This window comes from Calonectris borealis, chromosome 22 (assembly GCF_964195595.1).
Source record: "Calonectris borealis chromosome 22, bCalBor7.hap1.2, whole genome shotgun sequence".
In the NCBI taxonomy this organism is placed as follows: Eukaryota; Metazoa; Chordata; class Aves; order Procellariiformes; family Procellariidae; genus Calonectris; species Calonectris borealis.
This window is the reverse complement of record NC_134333.1, coordinates 7,430,031-7,448,390: the sequence shown is the minus strand read 5'-3', so window position 1 is coordinate 7,448,390 and position 18,360 is coordinate 7,430,031. Positions and strand designations below refer to the sequence as shown.

The following is an 18,360-nucleotide window of genomic DNA, read 5'->3' as shown; positions in this document are numbered from 1 at the left end:
GGTCCTGGAGTATGGAAGTACAGCTAATGAACTGACTGTCCACATCTCTGCGCCCGCCGTCGTCAATGGTCATGCTGTTCGTTTGCAGAAGAAATGAGCCAGGATGGTCTGCTGGCTACTGCAGAAACACCCTTCAAGTCCCTGTGGTTATAAAATGTGATGCCACATTTCAAATATTATTTGCCAATAGGTGCCAATTTAAGATTTTTCTTAAATCACAATTTCAGAAGTCTTTGTGTGGTAGTTTCAATTAACCATTATATTTTCTTAAAATGGGGAGCAAATTGATAAAAGACTGAGTCAGCCTTGACTTCTTCTTTTCTTGTTTTAATCTTGTTTGTTAATCTAACAAAGCAACAATTGAAATCTCAGTACTGAAGTGCTCTGATCTAGGCTCTTTAGTTTACCTGATCAAAAAGACCAAGGAGTATTTGAAGCTGGACAAATTCATAATATAACATGCACATTCTTACTAGGGCAGTTCACTTTAAAGCAATTTACCTATGTTCAGGGTGAATTCTCCATTGCTCAGTGCATCTTTGCTTCAGCTGAATGAATTCCTAACAGAAAAGCTCCAGCTCAACTGGAATATACGGCTTAATGCAGCAGTGGGTGGGTGAAATTGTAAAGGTCTGTGTCACGCATGAGATCAGCAATAGAACGGAATTCTCTCTTTTACCCCCCTAAAAAAACCCAAAAAGAGATATCTGTGTCTCTGTGACCTTTAGTTTTGGGTTTTAGATGTCACACTTTCTACTCTGCCCAAATGGTGGCAGTAGTGCTGGAGCTCTGATTAGCCTGAGCGGGTGCATAGTCCAAAATTGCTGTGGCCATGTGGCTACAGCCACATTTTTACTTACAGTCCTTTCCACTGAGGCTGTCTGCTCCACTGGCTGCTGAAATACCCAGCAATAAGAGAGGAGTCGTAGGAGTGCTCTTCCCCGAGCTCATGACCAATAGAGATGATCTGGAGGACAAAGCAGAGATGGTTTGCGCTCTGAGAGGATGTCACTGGTGCATGTCCGATCCCACGGGGATAAGAGTTCCTTTAAAGGCAAAAGCCACTGTAGAAGTGAGTTGTCTGTTCAGTGGGGCAGTGTGGGACTTGCTTTTCTCCTCTAGATTGATAGTAGAAATCCTTAGTCTCTCTTCAGCATTACATGACTGACTACCTATTTGACATGCCTGTGCTAATTGTTTGCCCATGCTTCGTACCCTGCGTCTTCAACTCCAGGGGAGCCAAGCTCTTCAAAGCTACAGCCTGGCCCTCAGGAGCGTGTGGGAGATGCAATAAAAAGAGAAAGCCAGCCCACAAAGCAGGTAGCTGGGGTTCTTCAGCAGCCTCTTCTGTCGCATGAAACGAAGGCTACAACAGCAGCTCCTACCAGAATCGAGGTCACCATCCCAATACCCCTGGATATGTACCAAGGCTCCAGAGCATCTGAAGACAACAATGGGTTGTGGGATCATCGAGGCAGAGAAGGCATTGGTGCGGATCCAGCGCTGGGAACAGAGCTAGGTCGTGATGTGTGCGCTGAGGGTTTGGCAGGAGCAGGTGGCACACATGACTCCCATATTAAAGATGGGCCATCTCCTCTATATACCAGAGCTCCGTTAAAAGAAGATGCCAGTAGACGGGAAAGAGATGAAGACCGTGATATTGATGAAACTTCGGAACAGGATTTGCTTTCCCTGGTGGGACAGCATGTTTCACTAGGACCTAAAATGGGCTTGTGTCCAGCAACACCCAAGGAAGCTCTTGAAGAATATGCCTTTGAAGAAAGCAAGTCCAAAGATGTCCTCCGAGACATACCAAGAGAGGAACTTCTTGTTGAAACTCAATCACATAAAGCAGGAGAGGACCAAGAGGAGAGGAGACAACCATTGAGGGGGGAAGAAGACACAAATGTCACCCCATCAGAGCCTTCTGAAATCATCTCCCAAAAAGAAGCGGAGCCTGGGGAGGGAGAAGATTCTGGACCCTTGCTAGAAACAGCCAAACTCCCCGTTGAGTTAAAAGATGACGTGGAAGGCAAATATGCTCCTTTGGAAGAGGCTGTGCCAGATACAGGAGAACGCCGGACGCCCAAGAAGAAACCTTGTGCCCATGTTGCAGATAAAGCCATCAGTCGCGTCCCTCTCCTAAAAGGTGTGTGCAACATTTGCCTGCCCTGAGCTCACGTTGCCGGTGGCTTGCTCACGACAAGGCTGCCTAAACCAGTACTTCAGCTTGCTGCCACCTCTTGAATCCTGCTGCTTGGGAAATGGCCTGGACCTTTGCTGTGAACTGATCTACAGAGCGCCGCTGCTTCTCCCTCCCCCTCCTTCCCTCTTTAATTTTATCCTGGATGCCCTGGAATACTTGCCAGACCCTTACGCTTCGGTTTTGCGTCCCTTGCATGGTGCTGGCGTGTCCCCGATCATGCTTTGTTCACCTGTTTTTGTTTTTGATTTCCTTGGATCTGTGGGGTGGGCACCTTAACTCACACCTGGCACCTTCCCTGAGAAGACGAAGAGCGGATGGACGTGGTTCTGGCATGTTGGAGCGGGGCTAACCCGGCACACACTGCAGCTTGTTCCAGCAAGATACGTCCCATCTGGTTTGCATGTGTCCACTGTCTGGTCCAATAACTCTTTGTATTGGCTTTCCTAAAGAGGAGGGAGGAGGAAAAAGGCAAGTGAGGTGGCAGGTCTAACCATGGAAAAGGCCCGACATTGGTCCTGTTTCTTGTACTTTTCCCTTAAATATCCGCTACTGACTGCTGTTGGAGGCAAGGTCTGCAGCTAGCTGGACCTTTGCCCGCTACAGGGCATGTCTGATGCTCTTACAAAGCATCCTGCTCCAATCCCAGTTCTGGATGGCATGTCCCTGGGTGGTCCAACGCGGTGGCTGTATTTGGGGTATTCTGCAGGAGCTGCCTGTGTGTGTGGAGGCCTGGCTCTTGGGTGCATCTAACAGCGTGTGTATCTCTAGGCTGGGCTAGGCTGGGAGGGCAGTCAGACCCTGGAGCTGCTGTGTTCATGCAGCAATCTCAGTCTTAGCTGTCTTGGGTGAAGGTCTGAGTTCACTGCTCAATGCACGAGCATCCCTGCCAGCAGAGCAGCTCTTAGACCTTTTTTTCTGCCAGAGCTATTTTCCACCTTTACTGGGGGTCAGAGGGATGTCACAATGCAGGTTTAGCACTGAATTGTGTTAATAAGCTGGGACATGCGTTAAAACCCAATGGTGTCTCACCGTGTTGTTCCTCAGCTCTGGCTGTCCGGAGCCTGGCCTGGGGGGAGCTCTGCCTTTCACCCCAGTGCCGCATCCCAAAAGCTGGCTTGGCTGCTTCCATTAGCCTGGAAATGCTGCTCTGGTTTGCGGCAGAGAGAGTGTGCTCCTTGCTGCGCGGGGTTCATGAAGAAATTGTTGATGTAGCTTTTTCCATTGGAGCTAAAGCTCATAACATATTTCTCGTTGTTCACTACCTAATAAGCCAGCGGGAAGCTTTGCACATGTGCTGCAGGGCATTGGCATGGCTTGCTATCTCTAGCATCGGAGCCTGAGAATGATGGCGGGTTGGGAATGCATTGCCCAGAGTCAACCAGTTTCTGATTCAATAGGAGGCATTTCTTTAATTATTTAATGGTCTTTCCCTTCAAAGACAGAGAGATGCTTTGTGGCTGTTTAGCTCCAGCCTTGCTCCAGTCTGTAGTTTAACTGAATTTGGGAAGGGTAGTGCATCCAGCAGCTCTGGGAGTGGCTGCTGGGGTGGGTCAGTGCTGGATTAACAACATTGTTCATGTCACTGGGAAAGGGCTGACCCCCCAGGGCAAGTTTCCAAAATGCTGGGGAGAATATCAGCAGCTTTTTCTCCTAGGTTAGGGAGGAATTAGCTGAAGACTGGGAAAAGGGTCTTTGTTATGAGTGCCTTATAGTACAAACATTACTTCCTCCCTGTTTCTAATCTCCTAATTAGCAGTACTGCAGTCTGTTGTGCTTGTAGGCTAATGGGACAAAACACTGAAACATCGTCAGAGTCACTGTGAGCTTGATACGAATCAAGTAGGACAACAGCTAAAACCTTAAGACCCTGCAGGGTCTGACCCAGATCAAAGGCGCGCTGTCTGCTGGGGAGGCAGAAGGCAGTGTGTCAGGAGGGATGGGAAGTAACAATGGCCAGGTATAAAAATGCTTTGCAAAGCTAACACGCTGAACAACAGCTTTAAATGAGATCGTGGGCAACCTGGTGCTGCTAGGATTGGGGCATCCTTCAATTTTAGTCTTTATATATATGGTTGTTAGAACCAATGGGTGTTTTAGAGAGGGAGACTTATGTTTGGGGTTGAAGAGAACTGTTCTGTCCTAAACTGAACAAATGCTACTGGAACCAAGTGCAAATCTGGGCAAAATGGTGTCATACAGACCTTGTTGCGTGTGTCTGATGCTCCAGTGATGACTAACGCACTGCTGCCTATGCACAGGATAATCTGTTAACCCAGAAAGAATGTGTTCACGATGTGGAAGTATTTCTGCAAGAAATGAGTGACTTTGTAATCTTTCTAAGAAGAGTATTTAATTTAAAGGAGAGCAGGAACATGGAACACCCACCCAGCCTGCATGTTGCTGTAGCACAGGCATTATCATCTCTAGAGTTTAATGACCAGTCCGAAGAAGTGTAACTCTGTGTGTTTCCATTTGCCAGGTCGTATTGACAGCAAAGACAAGGAAGGGACTGAAGCTGAGGAAAAGAAACCGAAGGTAAGCTAAAAAATAAAACCTGAGGTTGATGTCAGCCCACTAGGTACTGTGCATGTTCCTGACTCCCTCTCCTGCTCTCCTGGACTGCAGTTGTGCCTCTTAGGAAACCTTGCCATTATCTTCCATTCTTCTGTCTGTCTTTCAAGAGTGTTTTTATTTTTTCTTCCCTCACCCCGGTTTGGATGGTGCAATTCATGGTGATCTTTGAGGGCGAGGAAGCAAACCAAATCTAAAACAAATATGTGGCTCGTGGGGTTGGGTGGGTGGTTAGAGAAATCATTTTCTCAGCCTGAGACTGGAAAGCAGCTGGCTGGCTTTGCTGGGGCAAACCCGTGCAAAAGCAAACTCAAAACTGCGTTGGGCTGTATTGTGGACAACGCAGTGAAAAGAGCAAGACATGTAATTAAAAAATGAAATTAAATAATCTAGGCCTTGCAGATGCAGTGTTCTGGATGAGGAAGAGAGTTTAATAGTGGGTTTAAAGGTATCTGTCACACTGCTAATTTGGAGGAGGTTTAGTTCAGCTGGCCATTAGCCTGGCTAGTGCCTGGGTGAGGTAATGGACAAGCTGATGGGCAATTTAGTGGATGAAGAATTAAAGGTGAGGAATATAATTATTTTCAAACAGTGGGAAATTTGATCTTTCTCTAGTGAGGTTTGGCAGGGTTGTGTCAGGATAGGCATTTGCCATGATACCAAGCAGTTGTCTAGATAAAAACCATTGATCCATTATTGACAAAGCAGGTATGATGCGGTTGAGAGATCTGGGAGCAGTCATCTGCATCTCCCAGAAATGCTGGTGGTGATAGTGCTGTACCTTTGCCAGCAGAGCACATGGAGAGTTTGGGAGTAAATAGAGCAGTTCAGATAGTAAAACGTGCCACTGGTGTGGAGGGCGGTGGCAAGGGCAGGCTGTCACGGGGTGACACTTTCCCCAGAAAGGGGCTTGGGTGTTGCTTCCCTGTGGGAAGAACAGAGCTGAGGTATCCCATGCTTGCCGGTGCAGACGTGGGACTCCGGCAGTGCCCTGGGCCCCGCAGCTCTTGCCCAGCTCTGTGCTGCAGGGAGAGGGCAGTACCAGCCATCGCCTATCCCACACCCAGATATGTATTGCACCTTCTAATCCTATTTAATGTCGGTGATCCCCTTTTGTTTCCCTCCCATACTGATTTTTTTTGTTCCAATTTTATTTTGTTTCCATATTTAAGAAATCCTCACCTTCCACTGCCAAACCCCCAGGCGATAGACCCTCCATCCCCCCCCAACGACACTCCTCCTCTAGCACAACCCCTTCGAAAACACCCTCCAGCCCTGCTTCCACCTCTAAAAGAGTCTCTTCTGTCACATCCCGACCTGCCAGTACAGGAACGCAAGAAACGAAAGCCAAGGTAAGGAAATGGGATGCGAGAGAGGCAAAGCTGCCTTGGGCAATACCTTAAAGCGTTCCTGACAAGTCTGACAGTGCTTGGCTGGGCAGTCTCTCCGTGTCCCGTTCAGTGGAGAGGGTGGGATGTGCTTCCCCTTCACCTTCCAGTGGCCATGGCCAGACTTGGCTCCAGTTTTGGTGTTCGAAGCAACCCAGTCTGTCTCACCAGCACATAGGCCCCTTGCTCTGCGTTACAGCAAAAATCTCATTGCTGCAGGGTGTTACCTGGTCTCCCTGAGGCATTTCCAGGTCCCTTTATGCTCTTTCATGCTCTTCTTTGTTTTGCAGCTTTATGCTGTGTTTTATGGGTGCATTGGCTGTAAACAGCAGATGTATTTGAAATGTGCTGGAGCCAGATCTGCCAGGTGCTACACAGAGAATAAGAAATGCACGCACATCCTTATTCTGCAACGCAAAAAGTAGCCTGGAGTTTCCCTTTGTGGTGTTTAGTCATACAAATACATCCGTGGTGAGGGAAAGAGCAGAGATTGCAGGTCGCGGACAATGGGATATGGTTTTACCGTGATGGGGATTGCGATGGCTCTGTTCTGGTTCCCTGCTGCCTTGGGACCAGTCAGCTTGTAAATTTTTGCTTGCATGTTTTTCATGAGGTTTGTACACAGACCAGCATTAGAAAGTTATCAGAAAGAGGATGTGTTAGTTTATAGATTTGGGGAGGCTTTTCTGCACGATCAGAAGACATGCTAATAAATAGCATATTGCTATTTACATGCCATTACAGATTATGCACATGGTACAGTAGTGTATTACAGATAAAGGAGGTGCTTCTCTGTGTTTGGAGTCTGGCACTGTACTCCTAAATGGAGCCTCTGGTCTAGTCAATGGATCTATTTCTGTACAAAATTTTAGCAGAACAGGGGAAACAAAATGATGAAAGTTGGAGAACAGACAAAGGAGTTTAACATACTTTTTAAGCAGGCCCGAGTGTGCGGTGAATAACGTAGCTGAAGCTAAGGGCTCACATGGGAAAGGGGCGCAGCCACTCTGCCAGCCTAGGAGCGACTGTGATGGGAAACGGGGTGTGAACAGGCACGTCGCAGATGCCTGCATGTGGGGAAACCCGTGGGAGCTCCTGTGGGCTGTCAGGGTAGGAAGCTGGAGGGGCTCGTGTGGCTCTGATCCATGAGGGGTGATAGCCCATGCCCGGACAGATCCCCCCTGCATCAGCCTTTGCCCCTTGCATCCCCAGGGCCCGGAGATGAGAGGTGGCACGAAGACGGCCACGCCGCGGTCTGCAGCCGGGCAGGCTCAGAGGAACTCGACCAATGCCACGCGCATCCCAGCAAAGACACCCACGGCCCCCAAGACACCTCCCAGCTCTGGTAGGTGATGGCGAGAACGGCGTGCAGCCACCTTCCCATGGTGTTTCTGACTCTAGAGACTCTGCTTTGGTGGTGCTCCAACCTGCGTGGTGATTCGGAGCTGCTCAGGCTTGTCCCGGGGCTGTGGGTGCAGAGCTAAGGACGATTCCTCTGAAGTGAGCCTTTCTGGATGCTGCTTTATCTGCTCTGTTCATATAGTTGCCAGTGTGTAGGAGAGGGCAGTTGCTTTATCCCTTTGGGATTTCCTCCAATTTGGAAGATTTAGGCAGCTCCGGTTTTTTTAATCCATCTATTCCTTTTCTCTTGGCAATATTTTATAAAGACCAGGGGCAAGAGGATCAATTCTTCGATTGCAGGAATGGAGATTATCCCATTATCCTCAGAGAAGAAAACCCCAGAAAGCATCAGGCATTGTGAATTTCCATTAAAACGGTGCATTTCATTGAATATATATATTTTTTGTACTTAACCAGAGCTGCATAAAACCTTAAATCAATTAAATTCCCAGCCTTATTATGTTTAAGCATCTTTCTCATTCATTAAACAGGCAGAAAGGAGCAGAAAAAACCACCTCCTGCAGCAGCAAAGTCTGAGAAAGGTGATGTTTAAGGGTTTTCTTTTCTTGTTCCATTTCTTTTCAGTTCTAAGCTGCTCAGTGATCAGCCTTATTTCATTACATAAAATAATTTTGTAAAAACGCTTCCAAATTTCTAACAGAAAAGTGGTTTTGTTTGAGTGTCTTTTGTCTGTAATTTGTCATGCATGCTAATGTCACGCTCGGGTGGGGAGCCTTACCAATGATCCAGACAATGAAGACCATCTTCCTTCTGAGATGCTCGGAAATTCCCTTTAATCACAGTTTTCACTTCAAACTAAAGTAGAAGAAAGTGCAGCCATCTTCCCCCTGCTGATGGTCTGCACTAGGAGTAGCGGGTGGGCCCTGGGACCCGGCAGATCAGCCCCATAAAGGCAGGCAGTGTGTGGGGAAGGAGTTGCATACCCGATGGCTTATCCTGTGCTTGCTTCCTTGCAAACTTCAGGTGAGCAGCCAAAGTCTGGAGACAGAAGCGGTTACAGCAGTCCCGGCTCCCCCGGGACTCCAGGCAGCCGTTCCCGCACTCCCTCTCTGCCCACCCCACCAGCCAGGGAGCCCAAGAAGGTGGCAGTGGTTCGCACACCACCGAAATCTCCTGCATCTGCCAAGAGCCGCATCCAGCCGTCAGCTGCACCCATGCCTGATCTGAAAAATGTGAAATCCAAAATTGGCTCAACTGAAAACCTGAAGCACCAGCCCGGAGGTGGCAAGGTAAATGTGGGCTCTGCTCTCCAGGGGCCTGTCTGTACGGACAGCGGGTGCTTGACGCTGCATCTGGGAGGGGAGAGCCCTCCCTGGAGCAGCAGCAGCCCAGCTGAGGCCAGAGATACAGCAGTGGGCAGCCATGCTTCAGCTGATCTCCTGAATCTGATTTTGGAGTTTTTTGGGCTAATTGGGTTGGATGCTTGTCCTGAAATTGCTTGCCTGGCTTAGTGCAGTACAGCTGTCCCGCAAAAAGGACTGCAGAGAGCTGATGTGGCTTTCATGGGGTGGCACGTCAATGTGTGGACTGGCTGCCAGGGGAGTGACATTCCCTTGTGGTGTCCAGTTAGGGAGAGCAAATTGTGACCTGCAGCCCTAACGAGTCGCAGGATCAGGGTTGTGTTTCTGAATCCTATGCTGTGTGATCTGGAGCAGTCCCTTCAACACTGCCTCCATTTCTTCATTAGCGAGCAGAGAGGATGGTCTCCTCCCTGCGAGGGTCCCAGGCTCGGCACGTTTTTCAGAACATTGTGATTTTGGATCCTTTTGGCAAGGTTTTGGATTGCGTTCTGCGATCAGGCACTGTCTTGCTACATGGTGCAGTGTGGCATGGCCAGAACTGGTGGCACTATTACCCTTTCAACCCCTAGTACTTTTCACTGCCAGAGAGGCTGTTTCATGAGCAGCAAAGTGAACTCTGTGCTCCGAGTGATTGGGAACGAGGGTCTCGTGTTAAATTTTGCAAGCCCAGCAGAGGAGAGTTTGGGTGAGGGAGTGGTGTGAGCTAATCCGTCGTGCAGCCGCACGAGTAGCAGTGTGTGGTTACACGGCTCCAGCTGTGGTGTTGGCTGCTCAGCACCCATCCGAGCCTCTCTGCACTGCTGCGTTGCCCTGTGTGGATGCGTCCTGAGGCTTTTATAAAATCCTCCTTGCTGCATGGGTGGAAACATGAAAGCACCTGGTTCCTCTGACTGGTGAAGGCCCGGTGGCTCTTACACCGGGATGTTAAATGACAGAACAGCACATCTGATGGCCGGTGCAGTCAGGAGTCCCCACGTGCTTGTGCTTGCCTGCCCCAGGGGGGAACACTGCCTTGCAGACATTGCTCTGCGGCTGCTAATGCAACAGAGCCGTGACAAATCTTCCCCGAGTGCGGTGCATGCCATTTTGTGTGACTAGGTAACTCTGTGGCTCTGAATGTTCGACTTTGGCATGGGGGGAGGCTTTGAGATGGCTTCTCTTCACCATCTTAAACAGCAGCGTGTTTTTCCGTTTCCTTATGTGCATTTTTTGCCGTGGCTGGCGATTTACTGGACAATGCACATTTTGCTTTGTACTACAATCCGGGGGGGCTCTGGAGCCTGGGCAGGGCTGCTCCGGCCATTGATCATGAGCAGCATGTGTCCTTCCAGCTGCCCGTGTCCTGGGGCCTCAGCCCTCCTGCCTGCTTAGCACAGGGCGTAAGTTTTTCCTGCCGCCCCCACAAAACACTGCTTTTCAGGGATTTTAGAAGGAACCCTTCCATTTACTGTAAATTGGTTAAATTGTTTGCTTTTTCTTTTTAATCCAGCTTTTACAAGTTTTTTTTCTCTGTCAGCTTCTCTCTCAGGCAACATGTTGTTTATTGTTGTCATTGAAAGAGTAAGAACAACTGAATTTGGGACAATTCATTGCTCTTTGCAGGGGAGAATGGCTGGGTGCTCTGTTGCGGGTTTTGTAGGATACAAGGCTGCCCTTAGCAGAATGGTTGCAGCTGGGGCAGAAGGGGCTGTTCCAACAAGTTTGGTTTTAGGGTGGCCAGAAGATGAGTCTGGAGTCTGCTTTCCGTGCAGATTTCGGACCCCCAGCCTAGGGAAGCAAAGGTACATGGGGCACACGCGCCAGGAGTCAGCCAGGCCGGATCTCTTCCAGTATTTCTGCATTGACTGAGCACTTCTGTTGTTGCTGGATCACTGAGTAGTGCTCTGGCAAAGCCTGATCTAGCAGAACTGGATCCTGATTTGCAGGATTAGTTGATGTGAACTTGGAAAATGATGCTGGAGGCACACGTTAGCCTTGGTGCTTCTCATACTAAAGAACCAGGGTAGAGCGAGGAGCTCTCCTTGCAGCAGCGGGCTGGGGACATGCTGAAACGGAGGGCGAGGTTGCCTGCTCAGCCAGCTTCGTGGACGTTGTCGTCCAGGGACTGTGTGTGCAGCGTGATGTGACGCTGCTTTCTTGCAGGATGCTGTGTCTCTTTTCCTCTCATGAGGGTTGTGCTTCAGACAGGCTTTCTCCTGAGGGAGCACAGGCCTGTGTGCCTGCTGGTTTTTACATGCATTTACCTCTGGTTTATACTTGCCTAGGTTGTAAAGCCACTCCAGTCCATGCAGGGGAAGGAGCAGGGACTATCTACATCTTTGTCTTGTCTGGAATAGCTGCTCTTATGCACGGGGTCACTCCAGCATAGCTGCCCTTATAAAACCCAAATAGGGAAAACAAGCCCTAAAGGGAAACAGCTTAATTAATTAGTACAAAAATCTCTGTGTGTGGGGAGATAGCAGACAGGCCTTGGGACTGGAGGGTGAAGTTAGCATGGTATGTGGTTCCCCTGTGGCACCAAGCCATTTCCAGCCTCTCTCCCACCCGAAATGGCGCTAGGAATACGCAATAGAGCAGCTGCCTTTGGGGTTGGTCTGTGCTGCCCCTTTCATCTCATCTATACAAGAGTTAAGAAAACTGCAGGCATGGGACTGCATCCCTGGCAGCATTTGCTTTTTCTCTTTGTAACTGTAGAGGGAGTTTGAGCCCTGCTCAGCGCAGAGCTCGGTCTCCTCTCCCAGACAGTGCTGGACACACGGTTCCTGCTCTCCAGCCTGCTGCCCCAGCCAGCTGCACCCGTTTGCCCAGTTTGCTGAAGCTGCTGAAATGCGAGGCCACGTATCTCTGTCCTAGAGAGGGGGCATGCTGCCCAGCATCGGAGATGGGGCTGAGCAGGCATTTTTCTCTCAGCTCCGTCCTTCCTTTTTCCACTGGCTCTGCAGAAGCTGAGTTTCAGACCACTGGTGCCTTCCAGCTTGTTTGCTGCCCAGCAAGTTCCCCGTTTTGTTCAGTGAAAGAAAACGGGATGAGCTGGCTTTTTTGCTAGTGTTTCTGGCCTGGAAACCAGGGCTGCCTTGCTAGCCAGACGTATCCAATCTCTAGCTATAACCTGCCCACCTCCATCTTCAGTTTCCAGCCCATGAGCAGACAAATCTATGCGGCAAGCCAGAGATTCTCCTTTGCTCTTCGCACTGGAAGGCAGGTTCCTGGTTTTAGTGATATAACGCATGGTCAAGCTGCAGATGGTCATGTTGTTTCTCACACTCTTTTCTGGCTACCAAAGGTGCAGATTATTAATAAGAAGCTGGACTTTAGCAGCGTTCAATCCAAGTGTGGCTCAAAGGATAATATCAAACACATCCCAGGAGGAGGCAGTGTGAGTACCTTCACACTTTCAATGCACTATAATAGTTCTTATTATAAGTGGCATGTTGTATACACTAAACTGCCAATGCTATCTGCAGCGACCCTGCCGTCAGATAGCTATTGGTGACGTGCAATGACTCTTTTCTGGCTACCAAAGGTGCAGATTGTTAATAAGAAGTTGGACTTTAGCAGCGTTCAATCCAGGTGTGGCTCAAAGGATAATATCAAACACATCCCGGGAGGAGGCAGTGTGAGTACCTTCACACTTTGAATGCGCTGTAATAATCCTTATTATTAGTGGCATGTTGTATACACCAAATCGCCAATGCTATCTGCAGCGACCCTGCTGTCAGATAGCCATTGGTGACGTGCTGTCATTTAACTCCATTAACCCAAAAGACATGGTAGATGAACCCTAACAAGTCCTGTACATGCCTGACATGCACAGAGCTAACTGACCCATGTAGAAACCATGTCTGTAACAAAACATCCCGTTAACTCAAAGGTTTTACACTACCTGGAAGGCTTAATGCCTCATTGTCTGCAGGATGGGTGGCCTCTAGCAGACAGTGACGTAGTTGCTGATGCAGTAGATGGATAGATTTATAAGCAAACGCAGTCCTCGTTGCTTAATGTACTGCTAAATTGCACATGACTCTGCACAACATGTGAAAGTGCAGGTTCCTGCCCATTCCCATCAGGCAAGTATGATCCATGCAAATATTAAGCTTCTGCTTGCTGATGAATATGTCCAGTGTATGTTAGGCAACGCCCGTGGAGGCTGAGCCTAAAGTAATATTGAGTTAATTGATTTGAACGCCGGCATTTCCAGCCATTGCCAGCTGAATAGCCGGACTCAGCTTTCAGTTACTGTGCCAGAAACCTGGAGAAACTCCACAGAGGTTGGTGGATTTACACCAGTCTCTCTGGAGACAGAGTTTGGGTCCAGGAAGGATGACGGACCAAGGAAGGAGCATCACTGAGACCCCAAACAGTGCAACCCAGGGTCTGTGGTTGCCTGGTCTGCAGCCATCTGAGGGAGCTATCTGGTGCCCCTCAGATGTTGCCGATGGATTTTCTTTGTGCTGTTTTTGATCTCTGTGGACACCCTCCCACAGAAACAGAGCGTTGCAGAGGCTTGGCACGTAAGCATTGGGACATAACTGGGTTTGCAACCTCCGTCTTAAATTTGATGTCATTCTGCGTTTATTTAACAGGCCAGGGGAGCTGCTTTGCAGAGATCAGACCTCTGTGAAGCAGGTTCCATGCTTGTTCTGCTCTTTCTTACCCCAGGGTCCTGCACTGGCTGGACTGCCTGGCGCATGGAGGACCACTTGTTATGCCAGGAGTTAGTTTTTGTCACGAATTGTCTGTGCTGTGGCTGGTAATTAGCTTCAGCACAGGGTGGTGAGCTGATCCTTTTCTCCACTGAGAGCTCACTCCATGTGCAAGCGTTCGCAGCTGCAGTGGGTTAAGAATTATCTGGATTTTTGGCTGGAGGTTGTCATCCCTCCCTAGGCTCTGCCAGCAGTGAAAATCGTGTGATCGCTGCCGGCTGCATTGACACGGAAAACAGCAGCTTAGCTCTGGGTGCGGGCCCTCGGAGCAAAGTCATGTGCTGACGTGGCCAGAGCGTGGCTGCACAGGCTGTCCTGGTGGCAGAGCTGTGCCTTGGGGCTCCTCCGATAGAGGGGCAACAAGAGACCACCGGGGTTTGATGGACGTCGTGTCTTAATCCTCCACGACGCTGTCAGCAGTGACTGCCTGCCCAGCCGTTGCTGCTTGAAGAGGAATGAACTGTTGCTACAGTAACCTGGGGTTGGTATCTGTTTTTTAAGCCAGTGGATGCTCTGACAAGGGGATGCATTAGGCAAAAGTTGACGTAAGCTGTTGATGCTGAGAGGTGTGATCCCCAGGTCTCTGGCACTGGTTTCCCAGACAAGCAGCTCTGTGCCCCTTTTCCTTTCTTGCTAAAATGGGGAGGACCCTTCTCTGCTCCCCAGCAGGATGGTAAGGGTTAATGGAGTCCTGGCTGTAAAAAAAGGGAACTGGAATGAGAGCAGAAAGTGTTTCAATTGCTGATTGCTTGCTCTGGAAATGGGAGGTCTTTCAGTCCCAGGTTCCAGTGGTGCCCGAATTGCTCATAGGCGCTTTGGGGTCACGGCTGGGATTAGAAAGGCGCCAGCTGTCCTTTTGGGGTCTGTTTCCTGCCTTCCGACCGAATCTAGCTCTCCTCCTGCCCAGTGCATTAAACGTGCGATCTTTCCCCCACCCTGTCTTCGTGTCTGTGTCTGCGATGTGCTCCCAGACCCTAGGGTTGCTTTTGTCCCCTCTCTCTGTCTCCACTCTCTGTCAAACGTGCCTTTCGGTATGCGTGAGCATCGGAGACAAGGCAGCCCCGCGTGCACGGTGCTCTGGCTCCGTGCCGGTGGGACGGTGGCACCGAGCCTCTGTTCCCGCCACGTTTTCCTGGCTGCGTGATGGAGGGGGGAGTGTTTTGCAGTGGTGTGCACAACCACGGTCCAACACCTAGCTCTGAGGGTGATGGGGCCGGTGGACATGGGGCCAACATGAAGGAACTGAAGGATGCACCGTCACCCCGGGGCTTTTGAGTCAGCACAGGGCACTCAGGTTGATGGAGAGCAGTGGCCACTGTGAACCCTTTGTGCTGGCTTTTGGCCGCATTGGTCCAGAGGCTGCCTGGCTGCTTGGAGGAGTCAGCTCCTCTGCAAAGGTCCCTTTGGTGCTGGCACATCGTTCCCGAGATTTGTGAGAGCAGCACGCCTGCCGTGGTGCTTGGTGAAAAAACAGAGAGCAGCACACGCTTGCCTTGAAATCCAGGCTGTTACTGAGAGCCAGTGAGTAGGAACCAACCTTGAGGTGTTGATGATCTGATTTCTCCTGCAGAGCGCCACTAATTACAGCAATAGCTGATTCACACACAGGTGTGAGTCTGAAACCGGGGTCCAAGGTAACTTCTGGGGGTATGGGGATGTTTTCTCACCCCCTTGTCTCCTGATGTAGCTGGTGTGTGTGTGCTGTGGTTGCTGTCCCTGACACGTCTGATGGTCCCAGACCTCTCCAGTCATTGGTGTTTTCCAGTGTGGTGTTTAACCGCTAACGTAACCACTAAATAGCTCCACGTTAACCGTTCCTTGTGTGTGCGTCTCGTGTAACCCGGTTGTCCGTGCGCAAGAGGCCGCCGGCCCCACGCCCAGGCCACAGTGCTGTGGCCGGTCTTTGAATGGGGCGGTTTAAGTGGAATTGCTGGAGCCCATGTAATGGGTAAAACAAATAAAAACCAGAGCATAATACCATGAAATAATATTGTGGTTTAATATATTGTAATTGCCATTTTAATTTATATTGTATGAACTCCTGCCAGATATTTAGACTTTGCTTTGCTTTTTTTTTTTAACCCTTATTTCCCTTACAGCATTTTTCAGAAATGCATATTTTGGTCACTCTTTTTAAAGTTCTGTGCACATTGATCATTTCTGTTCTTTCAGTTTTTGTGGACATAAGCTTTATGTTTTACACCAGAAAAGGTATTTATTTTTTACGTTTTCTCTCTGGTATATCTCCTCTTTTTGGATGATGTGTATGCAAATCTTAAATTAATTACCACTCCACTTTCTCTCTCACTTAAGCACTCTAAAATTGCCTCTACTTCCTCCCTCTGTGGAGAGGTGATCTTGTGCATGCTGACATGTTAAGAGAGGCTACTGCACACGGGCATTAATGATCTCCCATTTCTGATGACAGTTTCTTTTGTATTATTAACCTTACTGGGGTTTAAGCTGTCCTTTCCCTTGAATCCAGATCAGGTGCCGGTGTGTGTTGTGCCTCCCCCTCCCCAGGTTGCCCTGGTGGCAATAAGCTCATCGCCTTTTCCTTTCTCGTACGGACAGGTTCAAATCGTTTACAAGCCAGTCGACCTGAGCCACGTGACATCCAAATGCGGTTCCCTGGGCAACATCCATCACAAACCAGGTACCCTTTGACTCCGCAGCGTCCAGCAGCACTGGGTGCTGGTCCTTGGGAGCTCACAGGCTGCGTCGTGGTGTGCAGCCGGAGACGGGGAGAGGGTGGGGATAGTGCAGGGAGCGAGGGGAGGCACGTGGGATAGTGACTGGAGCGTCAGGGCGAGCCCTGGGGTGCTGGGTGCTGTTACCAGCTCTGTCACTGCAAGACCCTCTCCAGTCTGCCTGACCATTCGGTAGTAGGGGAGGGATTTGGTCCGTGGACACCCCTGTCTGTGCCAATACATCGCTGTAAATAGGAAGTATTCAGGAATAAATAGGGGGAACTGCTGGTGTTTAGGGGCATAAGGTTAGCTCCCTTCCCTTGGCTCTATAAAACATTGGGATGTCTGTCAGCTCTGCAGCATCCTTTGGAAAGTTTCTTTACCCTGGTTTCCACTTGCCCTGGCTCCTGGGTTTCCCAAATCACCGTGGGGTCCCTCTTGCTGCTGTTTTCCTGGTCCTCACCCTCTGCTCAGCCTCAGCAGTGCTTGGTTGAGCCACCTCGGAGCGGCAGCTCAGACCTGAGCACTTTCTCTCCAGCCTGCCCTGGCTGGCACAGGAGCTAACCCCGCTCGTGCTCTTCTCTTCCAGGCGGTGGCCAGGTGGAGGTGAAATCTGAGAAACTGGACTTCAAAGATAAGGTGCAATCGAAAATCGGGTCCTTAGATAACATCAGCCACGTCCCTGGAGGAGGAAATAAAAAGGTAAAGGGGCACTGGGTCGAGAGCAGGCATGCTGTTCTGCTGCAAGTGTCTGTCTGCCCTGTGAGCAGGCACGCAAGCAAAGAGTGGTGAAGTCTGGACTTGGAGAAGGTCCTGCTCACCCAGCTCAGCTTTAGGCCTCATGGCCTCTCGTCTCTGCTTACCGGGCAGCATTTCTTCCCCACTGCTTGAAACGATTTGCTGCCCATGTTCTAGCGTGGGGTGGTCTGTGCACACTTGTCCTTCAGAGGACAAAAAGCGCCCTGCCCGCTCAGCCATTGCCCAAACAGCCGGCTGGTCTTCCTGCCAGCGGCTTGCTGCAGGCGGGCAGAGCCGAGGGCTCCGGGGCTGCATTTGCCAACCTGGAGGACATTTGCTGGAGCACAGCTGTGGCAGAGCTGCGAGGATGGCAATCTCTGTCCTCTTCCTGGCCCATGGCCACCTGAATGAGCGTGAATGTAAGTGATATCCTCTCCTGTGGTTTCCTGCTCTTTCTGCTGTTCTCTGAAGTTTGTGCAGAAACGTTTGTGTCTCAAACCTTTCACATTAAGGGGTGCCACCGTCAGCAGCTGCTTTTGCACTCTGCGTTGCCGATTACTCCCAGCGGTGTGGCACAAAGCTGGCAGCTCAGGGTGCTGCATAGGTGTTGGTTCCCCAGTGAAAGTGGAGCATTAAAGGCTTAGCTTTATTTAGAAAAGGTGACTTTGCAGTGGGCCGTCACTTCAGAAGAAAGGTGATCTCTTCCTGCTTCCAGTCTCAGTCTCTCAGCTGAGGCTGACCGAGGACTCTGTGTAGGGAGTGGTGCGCGTTTGGGGGGATTTAAATTGAAAGACAAAAACCAATCAGGTCAGGTGAAATACTGAACTTGGGGTGAGCTGGTCCTGCCGGAGGCTTTGATGGTTACTTCACAGTAAGTCTTAGCTATGTAAAACACTTCCACAACCTTGCTTCAAGGACAGCCAAGTCCCTTGCGGGCAGGGGAGCAGGGAGATCGGGTAAGCACAGAGTTGAGACTCCAGTCTGGTGACACGCATGGTTGAATTTCTCCGGGGAAAAGTGGTTTTTATCTTGCTTGTTTTTCAAACACTTTTTTCCTCAACGGGAGGGGAAAGTTCTGTCTCGGCTCCTGTATTTTGGCACTTTGTTCTTGGCCACGTTTTCTCTGTGCACCTCCCAGCTCTTCATCTCCCAGCGGTGCGCTGGCCTCTGACTGAGGGATTGCTTGACTTCCTTACCCTTCTCTCGCTGCTGCTACGCATCAGACTGCCCTGTGCTTCACTAAGCCCATTTTCATCATTTTTATGATTACAGTGATGATTCTTTCATATCCTGGCACATTCACTGGGCCATAGTTTGAAGAACTTGCCCTTCGGAGGGGGA

The 18,360-nt window shown here is 49.9% G+C and overlaps 1 protein-coding gene across 28 annotated transcripts in view; it reads left to right on the top strand.

Annotated features, from left to right (window-relative positions):
* Positions 1-18,360, top strand: part of MAPT (microtubule associated protein tau) — a 60,023-nt gene that overhangs the window by 33,979 nt on the left and 7,684 nt on the right. For 6 of the 28 annotated variants that reach the window (XR_012676893.1, XM_075171301.1, XM_075171303.1 and 3 more), the window contains exons 6-15: positions 1,235-2,149; positions 4,686-4,741; positions 5,950-6,129; positions 7,378-7,510; positions 8,058-8,108; positions 8,551-8,816; positions 12,172-12,264; positions 12,412-12,504; positions 16,166-16,247; positions 16,871-16,983. Coding sequence is in view for 25 of the 28 variants with exons in the window: in XM_075171301.1 (XP_075027402.1) it covers positions 1,235-2,149; positions 4,686-4,741; positions 5,950-6,129; positions 7,378-7,510; positions 8,058-8,108; positions 8,551-8,816; positions 12,172-12,264; positions 12,412-12,504; positions 16,166-16,247; positions 16,871-16,983 (1,982 nt within the window). In the remaining 3 variants the exon portion in view is untranslated. Of the gene's footprint in view, positions 1-1,234; positions 2,150-4,685; positions 4,742-5,949; positions 6,130-7,377; positions 7,511-8,057; positions 8,109-8,550; positions 8,817-12,171; positions 12,265-12,352; positions 12,505-15,763; positions 15,803-16,165; positions 16,248-16,870; positions 16,984-18,360 lie in introns of those variants that run through there. The other 22 variants (XM_075171316.1, XM_075171318.1, XM_075171309.1 and 19 more) reach the window with 19 other exon arrangements.